Consider the following 27747-nt stretch of genomic DNA (forward strand, 5'->3'; position numbering starts at 1 on the left):
AAAACCCATTTAGCAAGGAAAGAAATAAGTGATAATTTGGTTGCTAAACATTTTTTTATGAGGAGAAGTAAACTAATAATTGACCAGAACGACTGCACACGCATATTACACTGCTACTGCAGAAACTAAAATAAAAATAAGCTGTTTACAAACATTAGGTTTATTTAAAATATGGTATAAATAAATATGACACTTCTGTTACATGGCAAGTTACACAACTGAGTCGAGACTAGCATAAAATAAAAGGACAATTCTCTTCAGTATAAAATAATTTCATGCCAATGGTAATTTTATCTGACCGCAGTCTCATCCCCCAGAGCAGTACCATTCATTTACAGCAGTTACATTACAGTGTACACCAGACGTATTCAATAATTTGACCACATAAGTTAGAACTGGTTTATCAGTGATAAATAATAATTATATATCGTTCAAGGACTCATTTCAGTCACAGAAAATCTGCTCTTTTTCTAGGAAAGCCCTGTCAGCAGCTGTAGTACAGTGACGTTTTGTACACAAAAGTCACTCCTCAATAAAAAGCAAACATGCTACACCTCAGGTGAGTTGTAGATCAATGAGCCTATTAATAAATTATAGAATAATCCTTGTGTTTTATATTTAATAACTGAGGTAAAGATGTGAAGAGTAAGAGTAGAGTTGTATAATTTAAAAGATTTCTACCTTGATTTTTTTGTATGCACTTCTTTAAATATAAAAATACTGGAAAGAGTAAAATAAAATTACATCATTTAACCAAATGTGTTATCAATGACTTGATCGGGTCTATGAAGAGAGTGGTACAAAGCCATGCTGGGAAACATTTCGGGCAGATTTTCCTTTATGTTATGTCCCATAATTTTAAATGGACCTCAGTTATCAACAACACATGTAACCCTCAATAAAGGTGAATGACAAACTTCCTGAGTTTACAACATTTCTAAACTATAATATCTACACAAAATCTGCACAATCAGTTGAAATGCCAGTGTCAGTCTTAGTAATTCACAGTTATTAGAATCATCTTCCACTCTGCTGTTCATAACTCTTAATGGGAGAAACTGCAACATGCATGAGGACATTGTTGGTTACATATACATGAGGCACAAACATTGTTTATAATTCTCTACAATTACCACTTTGTAAATGCTCTAGTGAACAGATTCTGTCCCACTAACTGAATGTGCAGCAGTGGTTGTGGTGATGGACAATGAGTTAATGAGCTGTCCTGCTTCTGATAAATATATCGCAAAGGACGTTTCACATCCAGCAGACACAGAATATTGTTATCACCTTGTTGGGACAGCATTTAAGGGCATGTTTTAACTCTTGTTTAGCTCTTTACAAAAACTCTTGAAATTTTCCTTGCTAAATTATTCTCCTTCTGCCAACCCAAGATGGTTGCTGACTGGTCTCTAGGCCCGTGTGACTGGGACTGTAGCTATTGGATTCAAGGTAACAGCCAGCAACCATTCGACAACCAGCTAGGGAATAAATATTTTTCCTTTGCAGCCTGTGTGACTAGGGCCTTATTCATTTCATCATATTGCGTCATACATCCAAAATGGTGAACAAGTTATTGTCACACCGTCAGTGGTCATGTAACTCTAAAACCTGAATAGTGACAACTTCTGCTATAAAAGATCATACCCAGTATTGATTCTTCTGCAAAGTGGGAGTAGCGGTTCTAATCATTTGACATGATGTAACAGGGGAGCCATTACTCCATGAACTTACAACCATGTTTGAATCTATTGCGTTATAAGTTGTGCCCTGGTTTGGTGTCAATAACCGATCAAGCACTGGGCTGCCTGGGCAGTTATGGTTTAGAGGAGTGACAGTCACAGTGGGAACTGCTGGGCTCCTTTGGGTTTGGCCTTGGTAAGATGAACTGTTTGGAAGACCGGTGGATGTTTGCTCCTGTGCTGTAGCAGTGCTCTGCTTTCTTTGCCTGTGGTGTCGAAGAAAGACAACCAGCACCACAAAGATGATTACAAGCAGCAGCAGCAGAGCAAGCAGTGGTAAGATAATCAGGAGTGGATTAGACATTTTTTGAGGGTAGGACTCGACACGAACTGGTGTGTTTTTGAAGAGAAACTCCTCTGTTTGAGATGGTTTGCCCAGAGTTGTACCAAAAACGCTAGTTCTGTTGGAGTTTCCCCAGCGGTTGCGTCCTCTGAACTTTTGCTGGTTTATGCTTGGTTGTTGGGTGGAGAGGAAAACTGTAGACAGGACTGGAAAAGCAGTCTTGATTGATGCCTGAGGCACAGATGATGTAGCTGAAACAGGACTCTTTGTGGGTGGAAAAAATGCTGGATCATATGGCACAACTGTAAAATGTAATTCCCCTTTAGCAGGTTGGACGCTATCAGCTTTCAGAACAAATACTACTGAATCGTTTAGCTCTTCAACTCCAGTCATGTTAGCATTCAGCTCTAGGGCTACCTTCGCCTGCATGATCTCTTGAAAGGTGAAGGACTCCACTGGGATAGCTTTTATGGTCATTTTTAATTTTGGTCGAACCACTTTCCCATACCTAGGATGGGATAATACTTCAAAGACGGGGTCACTGTCACTTATATTAGCCAGTTCAGATGCATTGAGAAAGTTTACATTGAATTTGACCGTAATCCCATTGGGAATCCTTAAACCTTTACCAGTCTGGAGTAAAGGTTTCACAGTTATGTTAAGCACTTGGTCAGTCAGATTTGCCTCTGAAGTGAAAGCAGTGAACTCAAAGCTGTCTTCGACAGAAGAAAGGGAGATCATATGGTAGGACAACCTTCCTGTCTGGAGATCTTCCTGGTCAAACAGCGTAACCTCTCGGTTGTCTCTCAAAAGTTTGCCAAATCTCAGAGGCCTTGTAATCTGGTAGTAAACTGTGACATTTTTCCCATTGGTCTCAGCAGCAAGGTTGTCCTCGGTCAGAGATACTAAAGTCCTACCTTGCTGGAGTTCTAATCCAGTATTTTTGACAAGAGTGATGGTAATTTCTGACACTTCTAGGTTAAAGAGTTTGTATATTGGTTTATGATAGCCATCTGTAACACTGAAGTAGAACGCTCCAGAGACAGAACTTCCATCATGGACGAAACAGACACTTCTGTTATTGATTTGAGCTTGGGTAAAGGCCACTATTGACTCATTCAAACTTCCTTTGAGAGCCAAGTAACCATTGCTTGGCTTGCTTATCACGGAGAACTTAATATCATCAGGAGGATTGTCCAAGTCTTCAATTTTGAGATTTTCTGGCCCAAGGGCTATTGTATCTCCTTGTACCACCTTCAGACTTGGAGCTTTGGTTTTTAGCAAAGGTGGCTGGTCATTCACAGGGATGACTGTAATATTAAAATGCTCCACAACAACATCACTGTCATCTTCAGGGCGTTGCGCAGTTTTTCCCTTAGGATTAAGCCAAGCGCTGAATATAAAAGAATCCTGAGTTGTCTCCGAGTTGTCGTGTTTATAGGTGATACCATATTTTTTAATAATGAATTGTGAGAAATTAGGTTTCTCCTTGGTTAGGTTTCTCTCACCAACCACGATGACACCATGTTGAGGCAGAGATGTTACCTGAAACCACACCTCATAGGAGCTACGCTGAGGTGTAGGCAGCTTGGACATCAGGTTAGTGGCATCGAGCTTGGACTCGTCAATGATGACACTCTCCCCTTCTGTCACCTCAGCACCTGTCACCAAGCAAACTTCAATTAGTCAGTCCCAACAATGTGCTAATGTTAGTGCCATCATCTACAGTTTTAAGAGTTTGAGAGGTGGGTCCTAGGAGAAAGCACACCTGCCACTTGACTAATTGTTTTAAAAAAGGAGGGCTTGGTAGCTAATATTCTCTTGCTTCTCCCCAGCAGGCAAGCATGTGGCTTGTCTGGGTGTTTTTCTGGTTTACTTTTCTTTCTTTTAAACACTTAGGCACTGACTTTTTCTCCTCCCACTTTCATTTAATTAAACAAATGTTGGTTCTCTTAAACTCTGTTATCTGTGCCGTCTCCCAATTTCATCTGAATTTTACACCGGTTCAGAACACACATATTGTAAGGATGCTCACATGATGAAGTTAATTTTTTTTTTTTTTACCTCAAAGCAGCAGCGTGTCTGACCAGAGCTGCTAACACAGCTGTAGAGTCATATTCATACCTGTGTTTGCAAGCAGGATTGTGTTGTGTTCTGGTCCAGTATTCTCATATGAGATGTCAAATCTGAAGGTCAGACTGTCCACTGAAGCAGGTGGTGATGCTACAGAGAAGGTCATCGAGTCCATGGCTTCCCAGCCAACTGACTCAACAGGAGTTTGAATGTAAAAAACCTCTTTCCTGTCCACCTGTGGTACACACACACTCCAAAGAGTCAGGCAAGCCAAGTTACAAAAGAAATGTACATCTATGAAGTTACTGAAATCAGCCATCCTCAAAATGAACATAATCAACTGTGTAATCTGTGCAGCGGCCTCATTCTTAAAGATGTTTCTGCAGTCTGCATAATATTTATTCATTACTTTAAATCTGCTCTGCTCAGCGGTAAATATAGGACAACCATCACAACTGTGTCTGTGTCACATAATAATCCACCAGTAATAATTATGTAATTGATTACATAAAAGCATTACATGTTTTATTCATACAGAGGAAATCTGGCAGTGTTCCACATCAGCGGAGAAAGCCTATTGTTTAGTCTTTCTCTGTTTCATATTACATAGCACATAAGGGTGATAAGTATGGGCATGACCTCTGGCTCCTCACACTTACCATATCTTGTGTGAAAGTGGAGATGTCTGCTGTTGAATTATTAGGCTGCCTCATCACCAGACGCCCCAGTTTAGGATGCCGTGTCACACTGAATGTTATTACACGGTTTGAGGTGTTGCTCATGTCATTGGTCACTGCTTGTAAATACTCATTTGTGATTGGTCTCGAAGAGCCTGTACAGAAATGAGAAATTAAATAAGAATAGTAGCTTTACTGATTGGCTGCAGACTCCCATCTCTGCAGGACCTGTACACCTCCAGGACACTGCGGCGTGCAGCCCGGATCTCAGCTGACCCTTCTCACCCTGGACACAGTCTGTTTGACCTGCTCCCCTCAGGCAGGAGGCTCCGGTCCATTCGCACCAGAACCTCTCGCCACAAGAACAGTTTCTTCCCCTCTGCTGTTGGACACATGAACAATAACCACATGACTGTCCCCGCCACTAACACATGACCCTACGCTGTGTCACTGCATCATTTCATGTCTGGCACTGATCACCACCTGCACTCATGTATATATCTTTCTACGTAGCACTCATAATTCTTATTCTCATGTATATATGTTTGGCACTGATCACCACCTGCACTCATGTATATATCTTTCTACGTAGCACTCATAATTCTTATTCTCATGTATATATCTCATGTATATCTCATGCACATATCTTTCTTTCTACATAGCACTTTAATTCTTATTGTCTGCACTGAAGCACCGCAGCAATTTCCTAATGTTGTAAACCTCAACATCTGGCAATAAACCCATTCTGATTCTGATTCTGATTCTGATTCTGATAAAGTGGCCTGCTTCAGCATCCGTCAACAAAAAGATTGTTTTATTGAATTGAGTATCAAGTTAGCTGAAACCACGCAGTTAAAACCTTTTTTTCTACATTTTGTAAGTTTTCCCCTTGCGTTCCACATCTTTTTGACTCCAAATTATGCAAAACAAGGTCTGGAATAGACCGATGAGATTCCTTTGATGTGTCAAATTAAAGCAGCACTGCAGACATCAGAGACATTTTTACAGCACATCCAACTGCAGTGCGGGTGTTACATAAAATCCAAACAAGAATTTAAAAGTAGATCGGCTCCTTGCAGACGTAAATCTTCCGCTCGGGGAAAATGTAAAAAGAAGTGTCCACTGAGAGTAATAGGTGACTTCTAAGGAATTCTTTCTTCTTAAGATGGATTACATAGATTTCCACAGTCCTCCTGTCACTGTGAATATTGTTGGGATCCTAAAAGTCTGGTGATGAATGATGGAAATCAAAGATAGAGAGACAGAGGGGTGAAAGCACAGTGTAACCCATTCATCACTTTTTTTAAGCAGTGCTCCCACCATCCATATCTATCATGGGAAATTTCCTGCCTGGAAGAAGAGAGAGCAACAAGTTTCTTATCTTTTAACGACAAAAAACAAGCTTCTAATAATATCCAGTATTCCCACCATTAAGTAACTGTATCGGCCAATTAGATAATTAGCTTTGTGTACTAAAATAAAAGTGTAAATGTCTTTACTGGCACTACGACTATCCGTAAGAATGCTTTCAGGTAAATGTGGTTTCTAAATTCAGCATTTGCAACCATTTAGCAAGAAGTGTTTGCACAGTTTCCCAGAAAGCACCAAGACATTTAAGGTGTCTGTGAGGAAAGAGGAAAAATAAATAAATCTATCTTCCCTCCACACTGTGAAAGTGTTTCATGTCACCCCTCACCCCATCAAAACCCTTCATTGTCAGTTAAAGCTCCCATCCCGCCCTTTCTATATCTCACTCTCTCTCTCTGGCTTGCCTGGCACGAAGCACAAACAGGGCTGTCTCAGGCAGACAGTGACACAGCTTTTCAAGTACCCACTCACCCTGTGGCTGGGAAGCTCAGCAGAGCGTGCCAGTTGGCTGTATTCTATCCTCACCATATCCGTTCCTTCTAATTCACACTGAAAATCTCCACCACTGACAGACTACTGAAAATCTCAGAAAACTAAACATGTTTGCAGACACAGTTAACACCCAGCTGGCCTATTTTTATCTCCAAAATATTAACAGTAAAAAATATCAAAACATTAGGACATGGCAAAAGCTGATTCACTGGTCTGGTATTCGGGGATAAAAGTGCTTGCTGCAGCTGTTGTAGATGTGCTGAATTATTTAACTAAAGGAATTCAGTGGTGTTTGGTAGCGGTCAGGCTGAGCATACAAGCAAATTTTGATGCAAAATACAGTTAAGTAGAGACTGATGGTGTCAGAAACAGTTAATGTTTCATAGAAAAAAAATTCCCCACCCCCAAAAAAATCCTAAAATAAAAAGAGGAAACCAATACTGTGCTCATGGTTCTTACTAGTACCACAGAAAACTTGTATGAGTTGATGACTGAGGCGAATAAAAATATGCCGTTTCAGTTCTTTTCAGGAAGCAGCTGTACACTTGATCATGACACAAATACTTTTAAAAAACCTCATATTATTAGAAGGGAAAATAAAACAATGGGAAGCATAGTTAGTAGTTTAGACTCAAGTCTTTTTGTTTCTTGCTGTCAACAAATCATGTGAAAAAAAAGCTATTTGGTTTTAACCACGGCCAGATGAAGCTCATTACTTCTGTCAAGGAGGTGATACAGCTGGTTTTGGTTTGTTTGTTAGGAGGATGACCCAGAAACTTATGGATGGATTTGATCTAAACCTAGATCCAGATCCAAGGATTTCTGGAAGAATTCCTTACTGATGCAAGGAGGGTAAAATTCAACATTTAGCATAACATTTAATAGAATTGAATATTTTTGTAAAACACATCAAAGTTACATAAGACAACAGCTCAGTTCAAGAAAATATCAAAATAACCTCAATCCAGATTTGCTTCTGGATCAAGGGAGTTGCTTCGTGTAAAGAGTGAAGGGACTTTTCTTGCTTGGTGGAAGTATGCAGTCAGACCACATACTGGTTCACTGTTCCACTGAGCTCCATTATTCTCAAAAATAACACAGCACTGATGTACAAATCTGGGTCTGCTTTTCTTTTAGAATTGCACTGTTCGTAAGTTTTAGGACATCTTAAAGTCAGATATTTCATACCCTTTGTCTGAGAGCTGAGCACCAAGGAAGAGGGAAGAGGACAAATATTAAAAAATAAACAAATAGGGTTTTTTTTTTAACAGTATTAAAAATATATAGCCAGTTTTAGACTTTAATAATCACAAGCTTCTCAAAGAACAGGTTTACCTGGAAAGACCTTTAGTGGTTGACTCTTCTCCAAACTGAGAGCTAGGGCTTTAGCAGTAATACTGAAGATTTGTCTGGGAGTGAAGTTCACACCATCATTGGCCTGGAAGTTGAATCCTCCTGACATAGCACCTGGAAACATCATTAAACAAAACACTAATATTAACAGATCAAAGGATAAGTGGCATTTCCTTTACTCAAGAAAAAACAGCCTTCATTTAGTTTTGTATGTACAAGTTTTTACTTTATTCTTGGCACAGACATATAAAAGAGCTCAAGAAAATGTAACAATTCCAAACGTCTAAGTAACCTCTGAGTATAGAACATAAATATTATAATGTACGTGTGGGTACACGCATGTAAAAAGAACACTTTCTTTTAGTCTTGCACGCTGTTATGACAAGCTTTCATGGTGGCACAAAACAAAGAAAAAGGTAGATAAAAATCAAAACAGTAAGCAGAACCCTGATCTGAGTCACCATTAAATGTTGACAAAAGTTATTCACTACGTCACAGCAGTTCCAGACTATCAAGTATTATCACCTCCAATCTGACTTTCAGCCCACTTGGCCGGTCTCATTTATACAATCAAGCCAATGGATAAGAAAGAAGGTTGCACACCGTTCCTACAGATTACTCTAATTCACAGAGAAACTGGAGAGAACATCAAACTGTAGCAATTACTAACAGCACCTTCTAGTGGGTACAAAAAGGAATGGCAAAAATAAAAGATTTAAAAATATTTGGAATTATTTCATTTAAACCATGCAAGAGAATGAAAAGAATATAATATATCACAGTATATCTGCTGAATACCCTATAGCAACAGAAACTACTCCAGTGTCCATCACAGAACATTAGCTTTTGTTTGGAAATTTCCAGTTTAGAGTATCGACTCTGGGTTGAGTTACTTCTAGAACATGAAGGACCTGAAACTGTACTTGTTTAGACCTTGAGCTTGTATTGCCTATGAGCTAAATATTGTGTTCACTCATTCTTAGTGTATGACCTTTATATTTGTGTGTGAGTTTGTGTTTAAAAACACAATTTTAATACAAAATGTTCCTTTTACCTGATGAAATAGAACCTGATTAAAGACTATACAAATTAATTTGGGCAGCAGACTATAAAAAATTACATACTGAATAATATTATGATGGTAATCTGGCTGAATAATTATTAATTACATTCCTGTTTGGTAGTTAGCATTTATCAAAATTATTTTAATATGAAATTGGCTGGAAAAAGTTTGCTATTTCTAGTTAAATATTTAAATAATTCAAATTAAAATATTAAATTCAGTAGTCCTCTCTCTGATATAGCATGGAAAATACATTTACCTTTGTGAACAAACACCAGCTGCCCCTGGTCTATGTGGGCCTGGGTGAAGTTGAGCACTGCCTTCATCGGGGCGCTCTTCAGGGCCAGGTGTCCATTGCTGGGTGGAGTCACCATGAAGTGGAGCTCCTCTGGTGGTGTGTCTTGGTCCTGCACACTCAGATCATCCAAAGTGATTTCTGTCACTGAGGACACCCACACCTGGACAGGGGGCAGACAAGGACAGAGCAGAGACCATCTGACCTCAAGGAATCTACAAGATTTTGTTTGACAGGGCTCATAATGCAGAGGCTCACAGTGCATGACAGCTAAACCCAAGTTTGACATTTATTGTGGTATTTGGAATAAAAAGCTGCCACATCCGATCATGAAACTGGGGCACAAAACTTGCTAAAATAAAGATTATTTACATTTGTAAATGCCAATCTTTTCCCATTTAATCTAGGCAGTGTAGAAGAAGTATGCAGTACAAAGTCTGTAAGGTAGAGCAAAATTATGTGCCATTTTATGAATTAAAAGTATCTGCACCACAGCTAAGCTACACCTACTTTCTGCAAAAATATAATAGCATACAAATGAAATAAAAGCCAGGCACATAAAAGACCACAGAATTAGCTCATGTGTTCCTGTCATTCATTAGCTAATGCAACTGACAAAGATGCTTTGAGTGCGAATCCAGCTATAAGGCTATTTCACAGGCTTTCTTCTTCTTTCTTTTGTCTTGCTTCTGTGCAACATAACATCCACAGAAGGACTGCTACAAAAAATGTTCTAACTCAGGCAAATATAGGTGGTAATACAATAAAAACCTCAGGAAAACTGTCACTCAAACCAAGGACATTTCAAGACTAAATATAGCCATGTAAACTTTATACACAGGTGTTCTGCAGAGTGTTGGTTTGGTACAGTGAAGTATTGCTTCCATGTAAATTCAAAAGCTCAAGGCTAACACGAAGAAACAGAGGATCTCATTCACACACAGAACACGAAACTACTGAACCGTGCAGACACTTGACAACAAAAGATGAGCTTCTACAGTCCAGTCCAGAAGAACGATTGCATAACAAGCAATTGTTGTTAGGACAGGTTGTCATTCCACAGTAATTAATGCAATGTTGTGATCAGAATGATGTGAATGTATGGCCTGTAAAATGCGATGAACTGCACAAACCTTTTCCTTGTAAGACATTTTGAGCTGTCAAAGAACACGTGTCACATATGATATTAACAACACCTCTGCTTTTATAACATGTCAGGTCACCAGCAGCAGCAATAACAGATCCCTGAAACTGAAGCAGCTCAAAGGAATACAGCCATCATTAATTCTATTAACATCTGTGCTTTTTATATTGGCACAAACCTGTCTTCTGTGATGAGAAGATCAATGCCAGCAATATTAAAGATGATAATTGTGTTGTGTGTACTTCCTAGGACAAAAATAAATTTTATTTTTATTTAGTCTTGTGTCAAATGCTACAAAAAGAAAATCATAAAACGATGATTTTATGAAATTAAATGTTATCTTGTTATTCCCTAAACATTCACGACTGTAAAAGTCCGTATAGATTACCTATAAGTAAAAGGTTTAAACATTCCGCTGATACAAACTAGGGTTGGGTGTTTTTTTTATTATTTTCCCACTGGCCACCCTCAGTCTAATAACCAGCAGTGGCTGATACATCTGGGTAGGTGTGTTCAGGGTGCACAGCCTGTATATTTTGGTAATGGTGGAAAAACTAGTCCCTTGTAAGTAAGCTTGCTTATCCAAAGTTTCAGGATAGCTTGCAAGCTCAGAAATTTGTCAGAGGTTGGTGCTTTGTTCTATACCAGCAGTCCTCAACCCCCGGGCCACAGACCAGTACCGGGCTGCAAGAGTTGAGGCTCGGGTGTTTATCGTTAACTTGGTTTCCCTGGGTCTTTTCCCGTGTTGTAGTTGTGTGTCTTATTTTGAAAGAAATATTTATGCGTTACCATACCGACCAGAGAACATTAAGGGGTAGAGAGGAGGATGCTACTCTGAAATGTTGTTGGCGCATTTCAGGAGGATGCCGCTAATAAAGTTACACAATTACACAGTGAATTCGCATTTATTATTATATTTACAAAATACCACAGTTTTTGTCTTGGCTGTATCATTTTATTTTGTTGTATTTTTCTGTGACGACTTAAAGGCCAATCCGTGAAAACATTGTCTGACATTAAACTGGTCTGTGGCGCAAAAAAGGTTGGGGACTGCAGTTCTATAATATCTAGCATCAACCCTAAAATGCCAGATCTCCATAGCAGTGTTTGTGTCCAACCATCTACTTTAGCTCAACACACTGGGGTGCCATGGAGCTATTGGGCAATTGTGTTGAACTTGTTTGTTTACAGAGCTGAATCTTTAATGACAGAGCACAAAAATAGGCCAAACAAAATGTCAAAAATCATCCAATACAACAGTTTCAAAAAGAAAACAGATTATAGCTAAACTGTATATTAACAACAGAATCAGTAAATAGCAGTGCTGACAAACTCACTGCCCACTTTGTTTGGGACACCTCCTCAACTTCTCCCTAACATAAATATTTAATCAACTTATCATACGGCAACAACTCTGCATTTAGGTTTATACATGGTCAAGAAAACCTGATTTAAGCGACTCTAAATGTGTATTTCAAAAACTGTTGAACACTGGGATTTTCTCAGAGAATGGTCATTAAGAAAGAAAATATTCAGTGAGCAACAGTTCTCTGGGTGGAAAGCCCATGTTGATGTCAGAAGATTGGAGTGATGAGTCTTGATTTCTGCAGCAACGTTTAGATAACAGGGCCAGAATTTGGTGTCATTAAAGAATGAATCCATTCTGACTTGTACCAACAAGTATGGTAGGTGATGATGCTGTAATGGTAATGGGGATATTTTCTTAGCACACTTTGGACTCGTTAGGTACAAATGAGCATCATTTAAACACCACATGTCCATCTCTTAATAGCTACAGTGTACCCATTTTCTCATGACTGCTTCCAGCAGGATAACGCACCATGACACAAAGCTCCTATCGCATCAAATGTGAAAATTACTACTAGTACTAGAAAACTGTCAGCGAGTATCTACATAACTCTATACGGACCAAGATTCATACTTTTAGCTTTTGGTATGAATGCTGAGAACCAAACAACCAAAGCTGAGCCAGAAAGTAAAAACATTAATTTTAGGGGCAGTGGATAGTAGTGGATTCATTATTTACCACGTAATTATTAATCAGTAAACAACTTACCGTGAAGACATCACTTCACCTTGCACTACTGTCTGTTCAGCTGAGATGCTAAAAATGCTACACGTGATGCACACTCTTCCAAACTTGAGTTTCTATAAATTGTTTTTTTCAAATCACACAAACTACATGATCACAGCATTTCTAAATGAGTTAAAAAAAAAAAAAAAGAAAGAAAGAAAAAAAAGTTAGGTTTCTACTTAATCAACAGATATAACGTTCTAAAAAGAGAACAAGTAAACACTTCCTGTTAAAAAATATTTTTTGTATGTTTTACAGAATTAAGTTTCATCATGTGCTTTTTTGTGTTGAAGGTGTGATCACTGTTGTTTTCACACACTTACCGAGCAGACTCTTGTTTATTGGCAGGTTTGTGCTTGGTGAAAGGTGGGCAAAGTGAACAATTATCACAGTTTGCAGAAGAGAGAATTTTGAACAAGAGTGAAACAAAAAAAGAAAGAAAAACAAAAAGAAAAAAAAATGCATTCCTTACTTTAAAAATATAGAACTAAATATATCAAGTTGGATCTGAACTTAAATAAAACACTAAACACTGGTGAATGGACCTGAAAAGCTCAAATGATAATTAGCAATGAGCTGGCCTTATACTTTAAATTGTTACATTATTTAAATGGATCATAATGTATACCAATCAAATAGAAGCCTCTGGAATGGGACAACACACACTCCACATCAGCCCTGCAGCAGAACATCTTAAGTGAGTGTGCGTTCTTCTGGTGTGAAATGACTCCACCTCCAATAATCCCCTATTTAACAGGAAGTCACAGCAGGACTGATGAACAACACACATGAGATATGATAGACCTCATGCTGCTGCTTATCAGGCTACAGCTTTAGTAATAGAGATGACAGATTAGACAAATTTATTTGAGTCATTAGTGCAAAACCTAAACTGCTTGATGCTTCTTTTTAACATGTTTTTAATAAGATGTCTTCTTTTATTTAATCATGTGTCTGTCTTAGCCTTTATTCTCTTGGCAAGTTCAAAAGGTGGAACGCTGCACTATGAGAAAGAGTCCTCACAACTCAGTGCAGCATCGCCATGAACAATACTGGTTTCAGTTACACAAGATATTTTCAAGAAACAATTGTTGGTCTTTATTTCTGTAAATAAAGAGTTGAAATGTGGCAAAAGGAGTAGGGGCTATGACCTGTAGCAAACAGCCAGCAGCTAATGTCACATCGGGTACACATTTACCATGTGATATGTGCCCTAACCACTCAGCCACCATCTCTCTCTCTCTGGAAATACTGGAGTATTTCCAAGGGCAGGTAACGTGTACTGATAATTCCAGCTTGCAAAAAGAAATATAGCAAGTCTTTTTAAAAAACTGAAACAGAGAATGTAATATTTGCATAAAAAGTGTTTTTTCTAAAATAATTCAAATGCATATACACACATGATTGCAAGAAAAAAGTTCACTCTCTTAAAATCATGTGCAGGGCATTTTTAAGACCAATGATTAGAGGTAAGACAGGGCCACCTTGTGGCCACTGATGAATCAGCTCCCTAGACTTAAAAGCCTTGACCTCCAACTTAACACATATTTAAAAAAGAAAAAAGAAAAGAAAAAATGGCTCATTTGATTTAAATTTAACAGAGCACACATGCAGATCAGTTTGTCAGTCAACATCACCAAAATGTAAAACTTGCCAGCTACTCTTTAGCACAGTAAATGTTAGAAGTTGCTCCTCTCTGTGTCTGCAGGATCCCAGAGGAATTTGAGGCATTTGGGGCACAGACTACAAAGACCTATACTTCAAACTCTCCTTACAGCTGGATCTCCTCCAACTCCAGCCAGAGTTGTATTTGTATTACAGAGTAGCACAAGACAGCACTGCTCAGCAAATATACACAAAAGACAACTTGTTTAATTTATAAGTATAGATATGTATAACATATCTGAGTAGGGATTGCTTTTCACATACAGTATACTAAACATATATTAAATAACCAGAACATTTTCCTTTGGTAAGAAAAGGACAAAAATAAAGGTGAAGTAGAGCAAAAGTGGACCAAAATGAGGCAGCGTGGTCACAATGTTTACCATTTTTAAACACTCAACACTTGAATATTGTTGAACAGATTTTATTTATGGAAATTTATTTTCACCATTGGATCTACTGTCTCTGTAATGCTCGGAAATAATCCTTGACTTAATTAAAAGTTTTTATAATAAGCCTAAGAAATCATTTCCAGCCACTCCAGATCCCCCAAAAATAGCAGCTCATTGTTCAAGTCATTGTGATATATCTCAATACTGGTTAGAGTTGTTTGAAAATTTAACTTCTGAACATCATACCAGACTTTCCTGCAAGTTCTTTTTATGCTTGATTTAAGTTGCTATTCTATGCTGCAAACCCCTATGGACCCTCTTCCACATAGCAAACATAGTTTCCCCCATCCACCCTGCCAGCCAGCCATGGCAACTTGTAACACTGCCCACATGACAGTAAGCTCTAGTGCCAGACCTCCTAGTAAAAAAAAAAGTGTCTGAAGTTTAAATATAGAGCAGACTCACCCTGAGGACCCTGTTGGTTATAATAACAGGAGGCTCGTCGTTGGCGGGTATAACCTGGATGTGCACCATCTGAGCTGCACTCTGCTTCCTCAAGCTCGTATCATTGGCCACCAAAGTGAAATTGTCAGCTAAGGTTTCACTGCTGTCGTGGACGTAGTAAATGAACTCATGCTCCACCTGAATAATGATCACAGAAAGGATAGACTGGCATAGCAAAGGGTCTTCCAAAACACAGCAGTGCATAAAACTACCTTATGATGCTTAGGTCACAATCTCTTCTCTTGCATATAATTTCCACATGATAATAATGTGAAACCTCTCAGAAAATACTTAAGGGCATAATGACAAGATTAAAAAAAAAAACTAGGAAAATGATGATATTCCTATTGGGATAGGGTGGGAAAGATTTTTCTTTAAAGCATTTAATGAGAACCAAATCGAAGGTTACGAAGGTTACTTAAAATAATTAGTCCAGTCAATTAATGAGTAATTGATGGATGCATCCTCTAAATTCTAAACACTTGATGCAAACAAAAAAAACCAAACAAAAAAAATAAAATAAATGTCACTGCGACACTAAATCAAAGCAGTTTTATACCCACCCAACTGCCAGTCTAATGCTATTTTCTGTGGTAACTGTAAGAGAGTTTGTCAGAATATCTCACCTGCCTCCTGGTGAAAGTGGTTATGGCCACACCAGGATGTCGTGAGTGCTCGATGTGACCATGCTGCGGGGGCTGAGTCAAATTATAAAAGAAGTTGATTCCCGAAAAGTGTCGATTGGTGACTTTGAGCACATCCTGCGTCAGTGCTTTGGCCGCACCTTCGTTCAGTGTGATATTGGAGACTTGAAGTGGGATGAGCAGGGGGATGATGTCTACAAACATTTTAATGTTAGTGACATCAGTGACCCCGTTGGTGGCATCAAGGATGAAGGTGTCGTTGACTTTGTTTGGCTCCACCTGCACATACTGAATGTTCCCGCTGTTGATGTCATTTTGGGTAAATGTGTTGACAGGGGACTGTTTGGTTCCGATGTAGCGCTCTTCCGCTTCAACAAAACGCCTGAGAAAGCCATAAGATGGGGCTACCTTTACAGTGAACACAATCTCAGATGGCAGGTTGTCCTCGTGGGTGACCTGCAAGAATCAGAAAACATTTGGTCCTTAAATTTGAAATGTCTCTTGTGTCACTGAGGTTTAGTTGTCGTGTGATTCTCAACAAAAACTGGCAAAATAGTAAAACATAAAAACAAAAACTGGTCAAAGATTTGTTTTAAGCCTTTCAGCAGCATACAAGCAGTTGATGTAATATTTCCTTCAATTCAGATTACGGTACTTATTTCACTCATTTATCAAAAAAAAACTTTAATTGAATGCTTCAAAGAAATTAAAGTTCTTTAAATGAAAATACTCACCTCTAGTTTAGTTTCATCAATCTTTGCTGGTTTTCCCTCTTCCACCAATAAAGTATCATGATGCTGTACAATGGGAGGTCTCTGATGACTTTCCAGGTAAACCTTCACATTGACCCTGCTTGTGAGCTGAAGACTTTTAGCTTTCACCGTTATGTTGAAATAGTCTGTCAGATATTTGCTGTCATTGTGCCGATAGCGGATCAGCCCTGCTTTTAAGTCAGCTTGTGTGAATGTCACAACGGTTGTTTCATTGCGGTAAAGACTTCCATGCTTTGGACCATCGTCTAACTTGAAGATAACCTCCTTGTCATCTCGGATGTCCAGATTTGACATTACACTATAATTGCTGGTGGAAAAGACCACTGAATGACCTTTCTGGACCAGCAGGCCGGTGTTATTGTCGACTTTCAAGAAAGGGTCATGTGCACTGATGTGTAAAAGGCCTGACACAAAATGTTTTCCATCGGAGACAAAAAGTACAAATCTGCCAGAGCTCACACCTTTGTGAATGAACAGCACCCGCTTTTCTTCCAAATCCTTCTGTCGAAACTGGAACAGCCGATAAGTGGTGTCATTTACCAGCACGAGGTCTCCCATTGGGATACCACGTCGAGTGTAAACCAATTGACCGTCATCAAAGTCAGAGTCGGCATCTTGATATTGCAGATCTTCTGTAGTGAGTAACTTCTGTCCATCCCTTACTACGTGGAAAACTTTATCAATTACACGTACTGGTTTTTGGTCATTTAGCAGCTGAATGGATATGTTAAAAACACTTTCCTTGGAGCCAGGTTCATCTTCTGCAATAAAAGGTTTGAATCCTTGGGTGGTGGAGGCTATGAAAGTGAATTCATCTTGAGTCGTTTCACTGTCATCATGGACATATATTATACGTTCCTCTAAAATATCTTTATTACTAAAGGTTAAGATGTTGTCATAGCTAGCATTGGAATTTGACTGACTTATACGGACTAGCTTTCCATGTTTTGGGCTGTTTATAACTGTATAAAACATATCCTTCGTGCTCAGAGTCTCTGCAAAGAGCTCATCTTTGGTGATAAGCTTACTTTCTCCCTCCTGAAGTGAGAGTCCTGCATTTCTAATAAACACGCTGTTAACATCAGCCTTAATAGAAAACTGAAAATCATAGTTCTGTGACTGAGCATGTTTAGAAACCAGATGAAATTTGAATCTGTCAGTTGTATCTTGGTAAGGTCTGTCAACTAGCTCGTAATGCACTTTTAGATCTGTTACATCTCTTTGGCTAAAGGTGGAGTTCTTCTTTAAGACTATGGTGTTGAGAAGTAATTTCCCTTTCTTTGGTGTAGTGAGAACCCGAAAATATAGGTCATCCTCTGAGAGAGTCACACCTTCAGTTGTGGCAAAAAGACACTCTGAGTTTAGTGTCACTTTCCTCACTTTATCCAAATCTATCATAGTGTTTCTCACCAGGTGGTACTTTACCCACTTCACAGTGATTGGGAACAAGATTTCAGTGGTTTCCCTTGCAGCCACATTAACTTTACACTTGAAGTAATCAGTGGGATTAGATGTCTGGATGTCTTGGAAAGTACTAACATATCTCAAGCGCTCCTTTTCTAAAAGCCTTTGTGAAAATGAATCAGTATGCCTCCATTCACCACTTGAGTGAAGTCTCTGGAGTTCTCCATACTGAGGTGGTTCAATGACATCGTATCGAATGTCTACAACCTGGTTCACAGCATTTGTTTGCAGAGCCAGCTGCTTTGAGCCAATAATAGCAGTTTCTCCTTGAATGATATCAAGGCCTGTGTTGTTAGCAATCTTATACTCGAGTGCTACAGCCATAATTCGTAAAACTACAGTGTTGCTGACCTTTTCCCCATCACTAACTCTCAGAACTATCCTTGAATTTCGAACCCCTGTGTGAACGTAGTATACCCTCAGTTCGTCTAAGTCTATATATGAAAATGAGGTCACTGCCTTGCCTGGGTTGCTTTCAACTTCCAAGTATCCTGCATCAGCATTCAAGTTCCCAAGTACAGAAAAGAAAAGGTCTGTGTAATTGCTGTCAATGTCTGTTGCCATCAAAACATCAGTGGTGAGGCGTTTCTTTGAGTTCTCCAGCAGAACAAAGAGATTTCCTTGAGGTAGACTCAACTCAGGTGCATCATTAGTGGATGTCACTGAAATATTGTAGCGGTACAGTTTGGTGCCCTTTAAATAATCAGGAACTTGCTTTCGACTACTAGAAAAAATTGAAAACATGAAGAAATCATCCGGTTCCTCTGAGCCTCCGTGGATGTACATTACTCGCTCATGCCAAAGGTCCAACATGCTGAAAGTATTCTCCTCTTGGTCCTGATCGACATCAAGCCTTATCTGACCTCGAAGTGGTTGCTCCTCTATCCGAAACATAATTTGAGACTGTCGAATGCCAAGTTTTCTAAAGTCCAAGAGAACCTTGATGTGTTTGGCTTCAAGAGATGCTCGACCACCCTCTTGGACTATAAGGTTCTTAAGCTGCACAAAATTGAAACCATACCTTCTGTCCAAGCCCCATGCAAGTGTGGACATATCAATCGATGGTGTTGGTGTTATCAAGTGAAAAAGAGATCCTGGAGTATTTGTTGGATTCAAAGCAGTTGGTGGATCTGATTCTTTCTCTGGCTCACAACCAACTGATATATCTTTGGTGACTACAGCATTAGAGAGACCCATCTTAACTCTGTTAACTGCAATGTTCTTTAGACATCCTTTGAAGGAACCTCCCCTGGCACGCTTTCCAGATATAGAGACAAGCCCCATCTTTTTGACTTCAGATCTTGTGCCATCATCGATGCCTCCAACAAAAAGATAACCTTTAAGCTGGAGCGCTTTTGGGTGAGGGATAATGCCAGATTTCACCATCTCTCCATCAATAGTTAGTTCAAGGCTTTTGGAACTGAAATATAACTTGATGGAATGCCATTTTCTGTCATTGATGAGCGTGAGTGAACGAAGCTCAGTTTTGGTTTCACCTGTTCCAACAACAGCCACAAGCAAACCGTCCTGAATCTCCAGAGCCACAAACTTCTCCTCTCTGGCTGCATTGTACAGGATAATTCCCTCTTTAGCTGAAGTGTGCATAACACACTCAAATGCAGCCTCCTGCTCAGTAATCCAGGTTGGAAGAGAAATGTAAGCCCTCGAGCTGAAGAAACTGATAGGGTCCTCTTCAGTGGCAAAGAACTGGGGACTGCAGCCTAAAGACACTTCATGAACATTCTTGTATCCGGTATATGGTCTCAGTGATGACAGCAAGTCACGTTCATTGAAAAGTACATCATCCATGCAGCCTCGGAAGCAAACTGGGTCTCTGGGCAGGTAAGGTCTATCCAAGCCCCCTGAGCCTCCAACATAGAGACCATCTGTGTTGAGACTGTAATGGGGACCTGGCACCTTTACACTGCTGTGAGAGTTTGAGTCAACAGTAAGAGTGATGTTGAGCTGCACATGATGGACTTCCACATGGTGCCAGGCCAGATCGTTGAGATGGGTTCCCCGGTCTGATTCTAACATCTGCTCCCCCGATCCAAGATCCAATTTCAGCTGGGAGAAAGAACAAAAACAACTGGATTACAAAATATGACATTTTACGAAATATTATGCAAATGCACAGAGCAACTTAAGGAGGAAATTAAGTAAATTTAGGCTTATTATTACATAACAATAAAAAAGTATTTGCTCCCACCCTGATTTCTTTTTTAAATATTTGCTATACTTTAATGTTCCTGATCAAACAGTATTTTCTATTAGATAAATAGAATGCAGTTTTTAAATGAAAATCTTGATAATTTAAGGGGAAAAAATATTCAAACTTACATGGGCCTATGTTAAAAAATAATTGCATAATATAGCAGGACAATGATTGGAAGCATATTACCTCAGAAATAGCTAAAGAAAACAAAACTAAATAAAAAAAAACCCTCTTCAATGTGGCTGAATTAACACAATTCGGCAAAGAAGAGTGGGCAAAAATTCCCCCAGAATGATGTGACTCATTGCCAGTTACTGCAAATGCTTGATTGTACTTTTTGCTGGCAAGGGTGGCACAACCAGTTATTAGGTTTAGGGGGCGATTACTTTATCACATATGGCTTGGATAGCTTTTTAAATAAAACCATTAATTAAAGACAGCATTATGCATTTACTCAGGCTATCTTTATCTAATATTAGATGACATCAAACATCTAAGTGTGACAAATATGCAAAAAAAAAAAGTTGGATGGGTATAAAATACTTTTTCTAACTTTTCACTTTTTCCAATACCCTTTAAAAAAAATATATCCCACATTAAATATGACTCATTGCTAGGAATGCTAGTAGTAGTATGCAGGTCCAGCATGTGGCTCCAGACCGATTACCTCAGGAAATACTGAATGCACTGCCATGAAAATTTGGTTTATGGTCCCCGAAGGTTGACACTACGGACTTCAGCGACTGTGAAGACCTATCAACTTTTCTCTAAGGACTTTATTTTATGTTTGTTTAGTTTAACACAGTTTGACATCACTGTGACACAAACACTTACAGCATATAAAGTCTTAACTTTAATGACCCAACAACAGATTGACAGAACAGAACCAACATTGTTGGTTCTTAAAACAAGGATCTTGATATATTTAGTGATATCCAGAATACTTTGGTAAATTGAACACCATCAGGAGTTTAACATAAATTAAACAGACATTCATGGATGAACTTTGATAACTTTAGTGACTCCTTAATTTTTTATCCAGTAATGCAAAACCACTTTTGTGCTCAAGTACATGTTATTTGGTATGATCATACAGAAAATATAATTTTAATACAATCTAAAATTGTTTATACAGTGGTACACATGTAAAATAATAATTCTTGAAATATTTTCATTGTACAAGCAAAAGTAGAGAACCCCGAAGGAGAAGCAAGATTTAAATTGCTTATTTTCCATGATGTCACCTGTGATTATAACAGTGAGCTTTGTCTGTCGTTTAAAGCAGGAAGAGCACTATTATCTTTTTGCCTTCAGCTATGTCCTCAGAGAATCACATCACCTTCTCAAACTAATGCACCATTTAGATGATGTGCTTGTCAAGGCTTGCTGTTCAGTCGCCACTATTCATGGACTGGTTTCCGGGAAGCGACGCTCATGCCTGACTCACACGAAATGAGACCCCAAGCCAGAGGAAAACTTGTGTGACGGAAGAAATAAAACAAAACAAAACCCTAAAATGGTAACCAGTGCCAGTTTATGAACACGGAGTTCACTCCTCGTGCTTACTAAGGTACAACTCTGCAACACAGTTGTCAGTGTGATTCATTCCCAGCAGCGAAAGTCTAACACAAATAGATGCTTAGTCACAGGGATTTCTCTAGTCTGAAGCAGAAAAGCTCTAATGCATATCTGATGACTTCCTATGTTTCCTATGAATGTGTCTACTTACAAAAAAGTCTTCTGGCAGTATATCTGTGCATTCTGTGTGGTGATTTAGCCTGGCAGGGCTGCTTACAAGATGCTTTAGAACAGGGGTGTCAAACTCAAATACACAGTGGGCCAAAATTCAAAATGAAACAAAGTCGCAGGCTAACATTAATATTTATTGAAAAAAAATTCTTCCTCCAGATATAAGAATGAATCTTTTCTTATGGACTCAAACAAGTTTAGCTGAAAAACTGAATATGGAACAAGCAAAGTTTAATACTAAACAATATATATATTAGCTGTATAATACCAGTAGGCCAGCTCTAATAGTAATTTGGTATGGCTTCGCGGGCCAAATGTAATTAGACTGCGGGCCAAATTTGGCCCGCGGGCCAGAGTTTGACACCTATGCTTTAGAAGCTATCTTCAATGGACATTTTGATTTACCTTTAAATTCTCCATGCAAAGCTTCTGTTACAGGACTTTAATGCTTGTGGCACAAGCTTATCTTTAATTACTAAATTCCTGTGTAAACCTACTGTACACCTACATTTTGATAAATACAAAATAAATCTCAAAAGGTGGCAGTGAATGCTATATTTAACCACATACAGCTTCCTTTTAATATAAAACTGTTGCTGAAACATGATATTTCATTGTTTTCCACTCCATTAATTAAGGCTCATTCTAGTATGAAATTCAGAACCCAGATAAACAGGAACCAATAAACTTTGTGAAATAATCATTATTACAATAACAGATCAGTGAAAAAAAATCTGTATGATACATGTTTGAATACATTTGACTTTCATTCACAGTTTACACAAATTTATTTATAAAAGCGTTTGATTTTGAACAGACTGAGCTTTGTAGGCTGAGTTTAAGAGGACAGCTCATGATTGAACAGAACAAAAGCCACTGGAGTGTAGATATATAAGTTTAAGATTAGACTGATGACAATATTTGAACAACAATGTTTAGGTCATTTAACTGTGCATACCTTCTATATTACATTACATTAGTTATTATACTGTAGAACATCAGGTAAAGAACAATACACTACTTAGAGATGGGATGACTAACTCATTCAATAGTTGCAATGACAAACAATTTTGTGATATTTCATGTTTTATTCTTGGACTCTACTATAGGTCTGCATGATTGATGGTTTAAAATAATCCATATTTATTACATATTGGGCTTTGGTGCCTTTGGTCCTTTGTTACATGGAAGCAGTTGGAAGTAGATTTTTGGGGGTATATCATGAAGAGCTATAAGAAGAGGGAATAAAACTGTCTGAAATGGGGAATTTAAAGGAGTCTGAAGTCTGAACTTTTGGCTCACAGAGATTACTTGCACATATATTGGCCTCATTACTTTGGCCATGTTTAATATGAGCATCCACAATTGTAACAGACGTGTGTTTCACTGTCATCCAGCCTCTCAATCATGTGGTTTGAGTGACTAATCTGTCCATGATCTCAAAAATCTTTCATCTCGTTGTGTTCACTGTGACAAGAAGTGACTGGTATGGCATTAAGACTCAGCTCACACCACACAGGCTTGTCAGCTTGTGTCAACGTGTTCAGAGACTGACACTGTCAACAGAGACAGAGCCACAGCTAATGGTGACGAATGTTTGTTTGTCCAAAATGCACATACATGTAGTCAGACACAAAAAGTAAAAACTGGATGTTGTGCATATAGCATACTGTGTGTGTGTGTGTGTGTGTGTGTGTGTGTGTGTGTGTGTGTGTGTGTGTGTGTGTGTGTGTGTGTGTGCGTGAACATGTGAAATTATATGCCTGAACACATATGCTCATGTCCTGGAGCCATGGATGTACCCACCTGCAGGCGACCTGTGTGGAGCTCTAGTAAAAAGTAGTGGGTCTGTCCAGCGGCGAGAAACAGCAGGCCATTTGTGCTCGAGGTTCTGAAGCGAATGCGGAGCACGTTACGGTCGGACGACTGTCTCGCCTTGAGCTGTACAAAGCCGTCACCATAGAAGGAAGCTGCGAGAGGAAAAGGGATTGGAAAAAAAAACCTAGAGACTTAGAGGAAGAGTACATGTCCTCAATTTTGGTGTCTTTTTTCAGGCTAACTCACAATTATTTAAACTGAGACGAGTACAAGAGAGAACTGGGACAGGAAGTAGAGTAGCAGTGACTACAACAAACAGAGCAAGTCAAGTCAAGCATTGTGGTCTCAATATAGTCGACATGTGACATTTAGATATAAAAGCCAGCATAATTATCATCAAAGCTGTTCTTTACAAGTGAGCAGACTGTGTATAAGTGGGAAGGGCACACACAGAGCTTTACACCACACGCTGCGCACAAATTATACCTCACCTGATTTCAAAGACTTGTCAGATTCTCTGGATCTACTGAGTTTAGCCTTCGCGGTGGGCTAGTTACACTTAAAAGGCTCCATGCATTCAATTACAACAAGAATACAATTATTGTAGCTTTAAAGCTTTACCTATAGAATAATAACCACCTTTAAGACGAAACTAAACTCAAGCCTGCAGAACTGCAGGTTTATCTCTCGTTAGTAGCTGTAGGAGAAAGTTGTTCATGGTTTCTCTTAAATGTATAGCAGTTACATATGTTGACTTTAATGCCATAACAGCAGTGTACCAACTGAGGCAGTGGATGTGGAGGAGGCTTGCGGGAAGTCCGTCATGTTCGGGCATGCCCTGCCCTGACAGGAACCTTCAACCTGAACATGAAAGGCTCTGACGTCCCCACATTGTCTGTGGCCCCATGTTCCAGAAACAGCGTGGCGGACGGACCCAGCTGTTTCTTCTACATCACCTCCCTGCCATTTCACACCACCCTGTAATCTGGGCTAACATGCTCTGAAGCGTTTTTGTCTGAGCCTCCATGCCCGGGCACCACCAGTTCAGTTTTTAATGAGCTCCAGAGTCCCCAGCATATTGAATGGTTAACAAACTGAAGAAATGTGCCCATTCTACATTTGATTTCCCCCCCCCTCCCCCCTGCTGCTAATGAGCTAAAAGTGCTCAGTGGGGGAAGCTAGATAAAGTTAATGTCTGCTCATGCATTACTCCGCCTCCTAAAAGGGTTAATGCACTAATGTGCAGTTTGCTTAAACTGATCCACTCTGTGTGGACCGTGCAATATTTTCTTTTTAAGCAATTCGATCAGTTAAGCATGTTAATAAGCCCTTGAGGCACATTAAGATACAATAATCAATGAGAATGAATTTAAAATATAAACAACTAGAGAAAGGAAAACAAAATAAAACTTAGTTTGTATAACTGAGATGGAGCTTTAACACATCTAGGCCATACGTGCTGTTGCTTCATTTAGAAATTCTATACATAGATATATTTAAAATCATACACATTCTTATTTTGTTAACCTAAATTTATACAATTTTGGCTTGCTTCACATGTTAACAGCCAACTCTTATTTACTCCCCGCAAACAAAAGTCCAGACTTTAAGTGTCAACTAATGCTATTTTGTCAACCATGAGCTAAATCATCTGGTTAATATAATGTCTAGTAATTAAAAAAACACTTTTTCGTTTAACCAAAACAAACAACCACGATATACTTACTTATTATTTAATAGCTCAAAAGAAACTAAAATGATTGTCCCTATTGTGAAGCCAGAACTACGGTGGCCCCTAGAGACAAAGCACGTACAAGTTCCAAATAGCACGTACAAACTCCAAAACACTTACAAATTCCAAAGCACGCAGAAATTCCAAAGCATGTACAAACTCCAAAACACGTACAAAACTCCAAAACACATGCAAACTCCAAAACACATACAAAATCCAAAACACCTACAAATTCCAAAGCACGAACAAATTCCAAAGCTGAAATGAAATTAACTGACCAGTAACCAACCTAAGTTTGAAACCCTGTTTAGATGGAACTGTTAAATGTAGCTGGAAGTAAACAAAAACTGATATCCACAAAGGCATCCAGCCTTACTTATCTCTATTTATTTGTCCCGTGCCATTCATCTTCATGGTTCTGTGTATATAACAAGGAATAAGCACTTCCCAAAACTGTTCAAGAGGAATGCACGAACATTTTTCTCTTAAATTCACAAGGATGGACATGCATGCTCAATTGTATTTTAGCGTCATCAAGATGACGTTTAAGTCATATGACTGAAAGTCATGTTTGGTTAAAACAAAAGGGTCAGAACCTCCCCATCGCTGCATCTCCCAGTTTGCTTGTGAGGAAGTGGATTCTGGATCAGATGAAGAATGATGCCCCCCCCCCCCCCCCCCAAAAAAAAGTAAACAAGCATTCTGACATGACCAAAAGTTTGAATTTTTGAGGGAATGTTAATTAAAGAGAACTGCAGACTAACCAGAAAACAATTCCCATGTTTTGAATGTTGCTCTATAATCTAGATTTCAGCAGGGTTAGTTTCTGTGCATTAAGGACATTTTCTAAGAGATTTCACAAACTGCTTTTTCAACAACAAAGCCAGAGAACACCTAACAGTTAATTTTAGGGGCGACAGCAGTGCTTGTCACTGCCTGTGTGCTCAGTTTATACAACAAATCAGAAATGCAACTTGACTGAAGTGCCTGTTTGGGTTTTTTGTGGACTCTCTGTTGCCCTTGCTTGTTTCATAATGCAAAGACAGTAGAGATGAAAAAAAAAAAAAAGAAAACATCCAGAAATCCACTGAAGTAAGGCAAATATCTATACAGTAGTCATGTGCAAAGAAGGATATAGTAAGTGAGAGTCACTCTGAAATAATTCCTGAGGCCAAAGCCTGGATGAACTCTGAATTTAGATGACACATGTCTGGGATCAAATTATTCAAATGGGCTAAGGAATGCTCACATGAATGCAAATAATGTACAGCTAAACTGAAAATCACATCTCCCTCCCTTTAGGTCTCCTAAGGCAGCAACAACTGTCCATTTCTTTGAATTTAATTGAGTGTGCTACTGTCACAGTCTGATAGTTCTTCCACTGCAGTGGGCATCACAGTCCTATTTCTGCTGCTGTCTCTGATCATATCAGACTACTGTGGGCGTCCATACAGAAACAGATTATAAGAATGGGTGGGGGTTACTTAAATGAGAGGTATACTGATGTTTTCAGCTGAGTTAATATAAAAGTAATCACAGGGTTGTGCTGTTTAAAGACTAAACGAGCTGCTATTGTTGCTGGGAGTAATCGTGACACTGCAGCCAAAAGACCCTGCAGCCTACCCTCTATCACATCGTGTTTAATCCTGTTAAACTCAGGTCAACATTTTAGGACCTGTGATGCAGAGTAACGCAATATTATGTACCGAAATCCGTCAACAAATTATTGTTAAGTGATAATAAGCATTAGTGCTGTAGTTTATCACCGCCAACAAATATGGTGAACTGCACGCACAAGTACGAGGTATTTATAAACTGTTAATCACAGCCAGAGACTACAAACTAAAAACAGCGAAACAACTCTTCAAATTTAACAAGGGAAAGATTAAAACACCCTGCCACTGAACGCATCATTAAATAAATGTATCGCTGTCGTTTTCATTTGATAAAGTCAGAGAAGTTGCAGTTGTTACCTCCTGACGCCAAATGGACAAGAAGCGACCACCAAAGCAGACCACAGAGCCACAACTTCTTCTTCTGGGTGTTTTTCCCAACAGAGTCCATCTTCCTCGTCTCGGTAGAAACGCTAATGTTTAGCCGGCAGTGGAGTCACATATTTACAGACTGGTTTTCACTTCTTCGCGCTTCGCTAACGCGACATAAAGCGACTAGAAGCTGGTCGTCCGACCAGTCAGAGAATGTGTGC

The 27747-nt window shown here is 39.0% G+C and overlaps 1 protein-coding gene across 1 annotated transcript; it reads right to left on the reverse strand.

Moving 5' to 3' along the window:
• Window positions 1-147: 147 nt before the first annotated feature.
• cspg4ba (chondroitin sulfate proteoglycan 4ba) lies at window positions 148-27746 on the reverse strand. The gene is made up of 10 exons (XM_085367457.1): window positions 27515-27746; window positions 23798-23961; window positions 16525-20094; window positions 15773-16246; window positions 15108-15284; window positions 9311-9509; window positions 7971-8102; window positions 4758-4930; window positions 4150-4333; window positions 148-3686 (listed from the first exon to the last, which is right to left on the reverse strand). Exons 1-10 carry the CDS (start codon window positions 27603-27605, stop codon window positions 1642-1644), a joined length of 7209 nt encoding a protein of 2402 aa, XP_085223583.1. The 5' UTR covers window positions 27606-27746; the 3' UTR covers window positions 148-1641.
• Window position 27747: the final 1 nt, after the last annotated feature.

Source organism: Diplotaxodon limnothrissa, linkage group LG12 (genome assembly GCF_057381915.1).
Source record: "Diplotaxodon limnothrissa isolate DT_005_m linkage group LG12, D_limnothrissa_male_GT1.1, whole genome shotgun sequence".
Taxonomy (NCBI): domain Eukaryota; kingdom Metazoa; phylum Chordata; class Actinopteri; order Cichliformes; family Cichlidae; genus Diplotaxodon; species Diplotaxodon limnothrissa.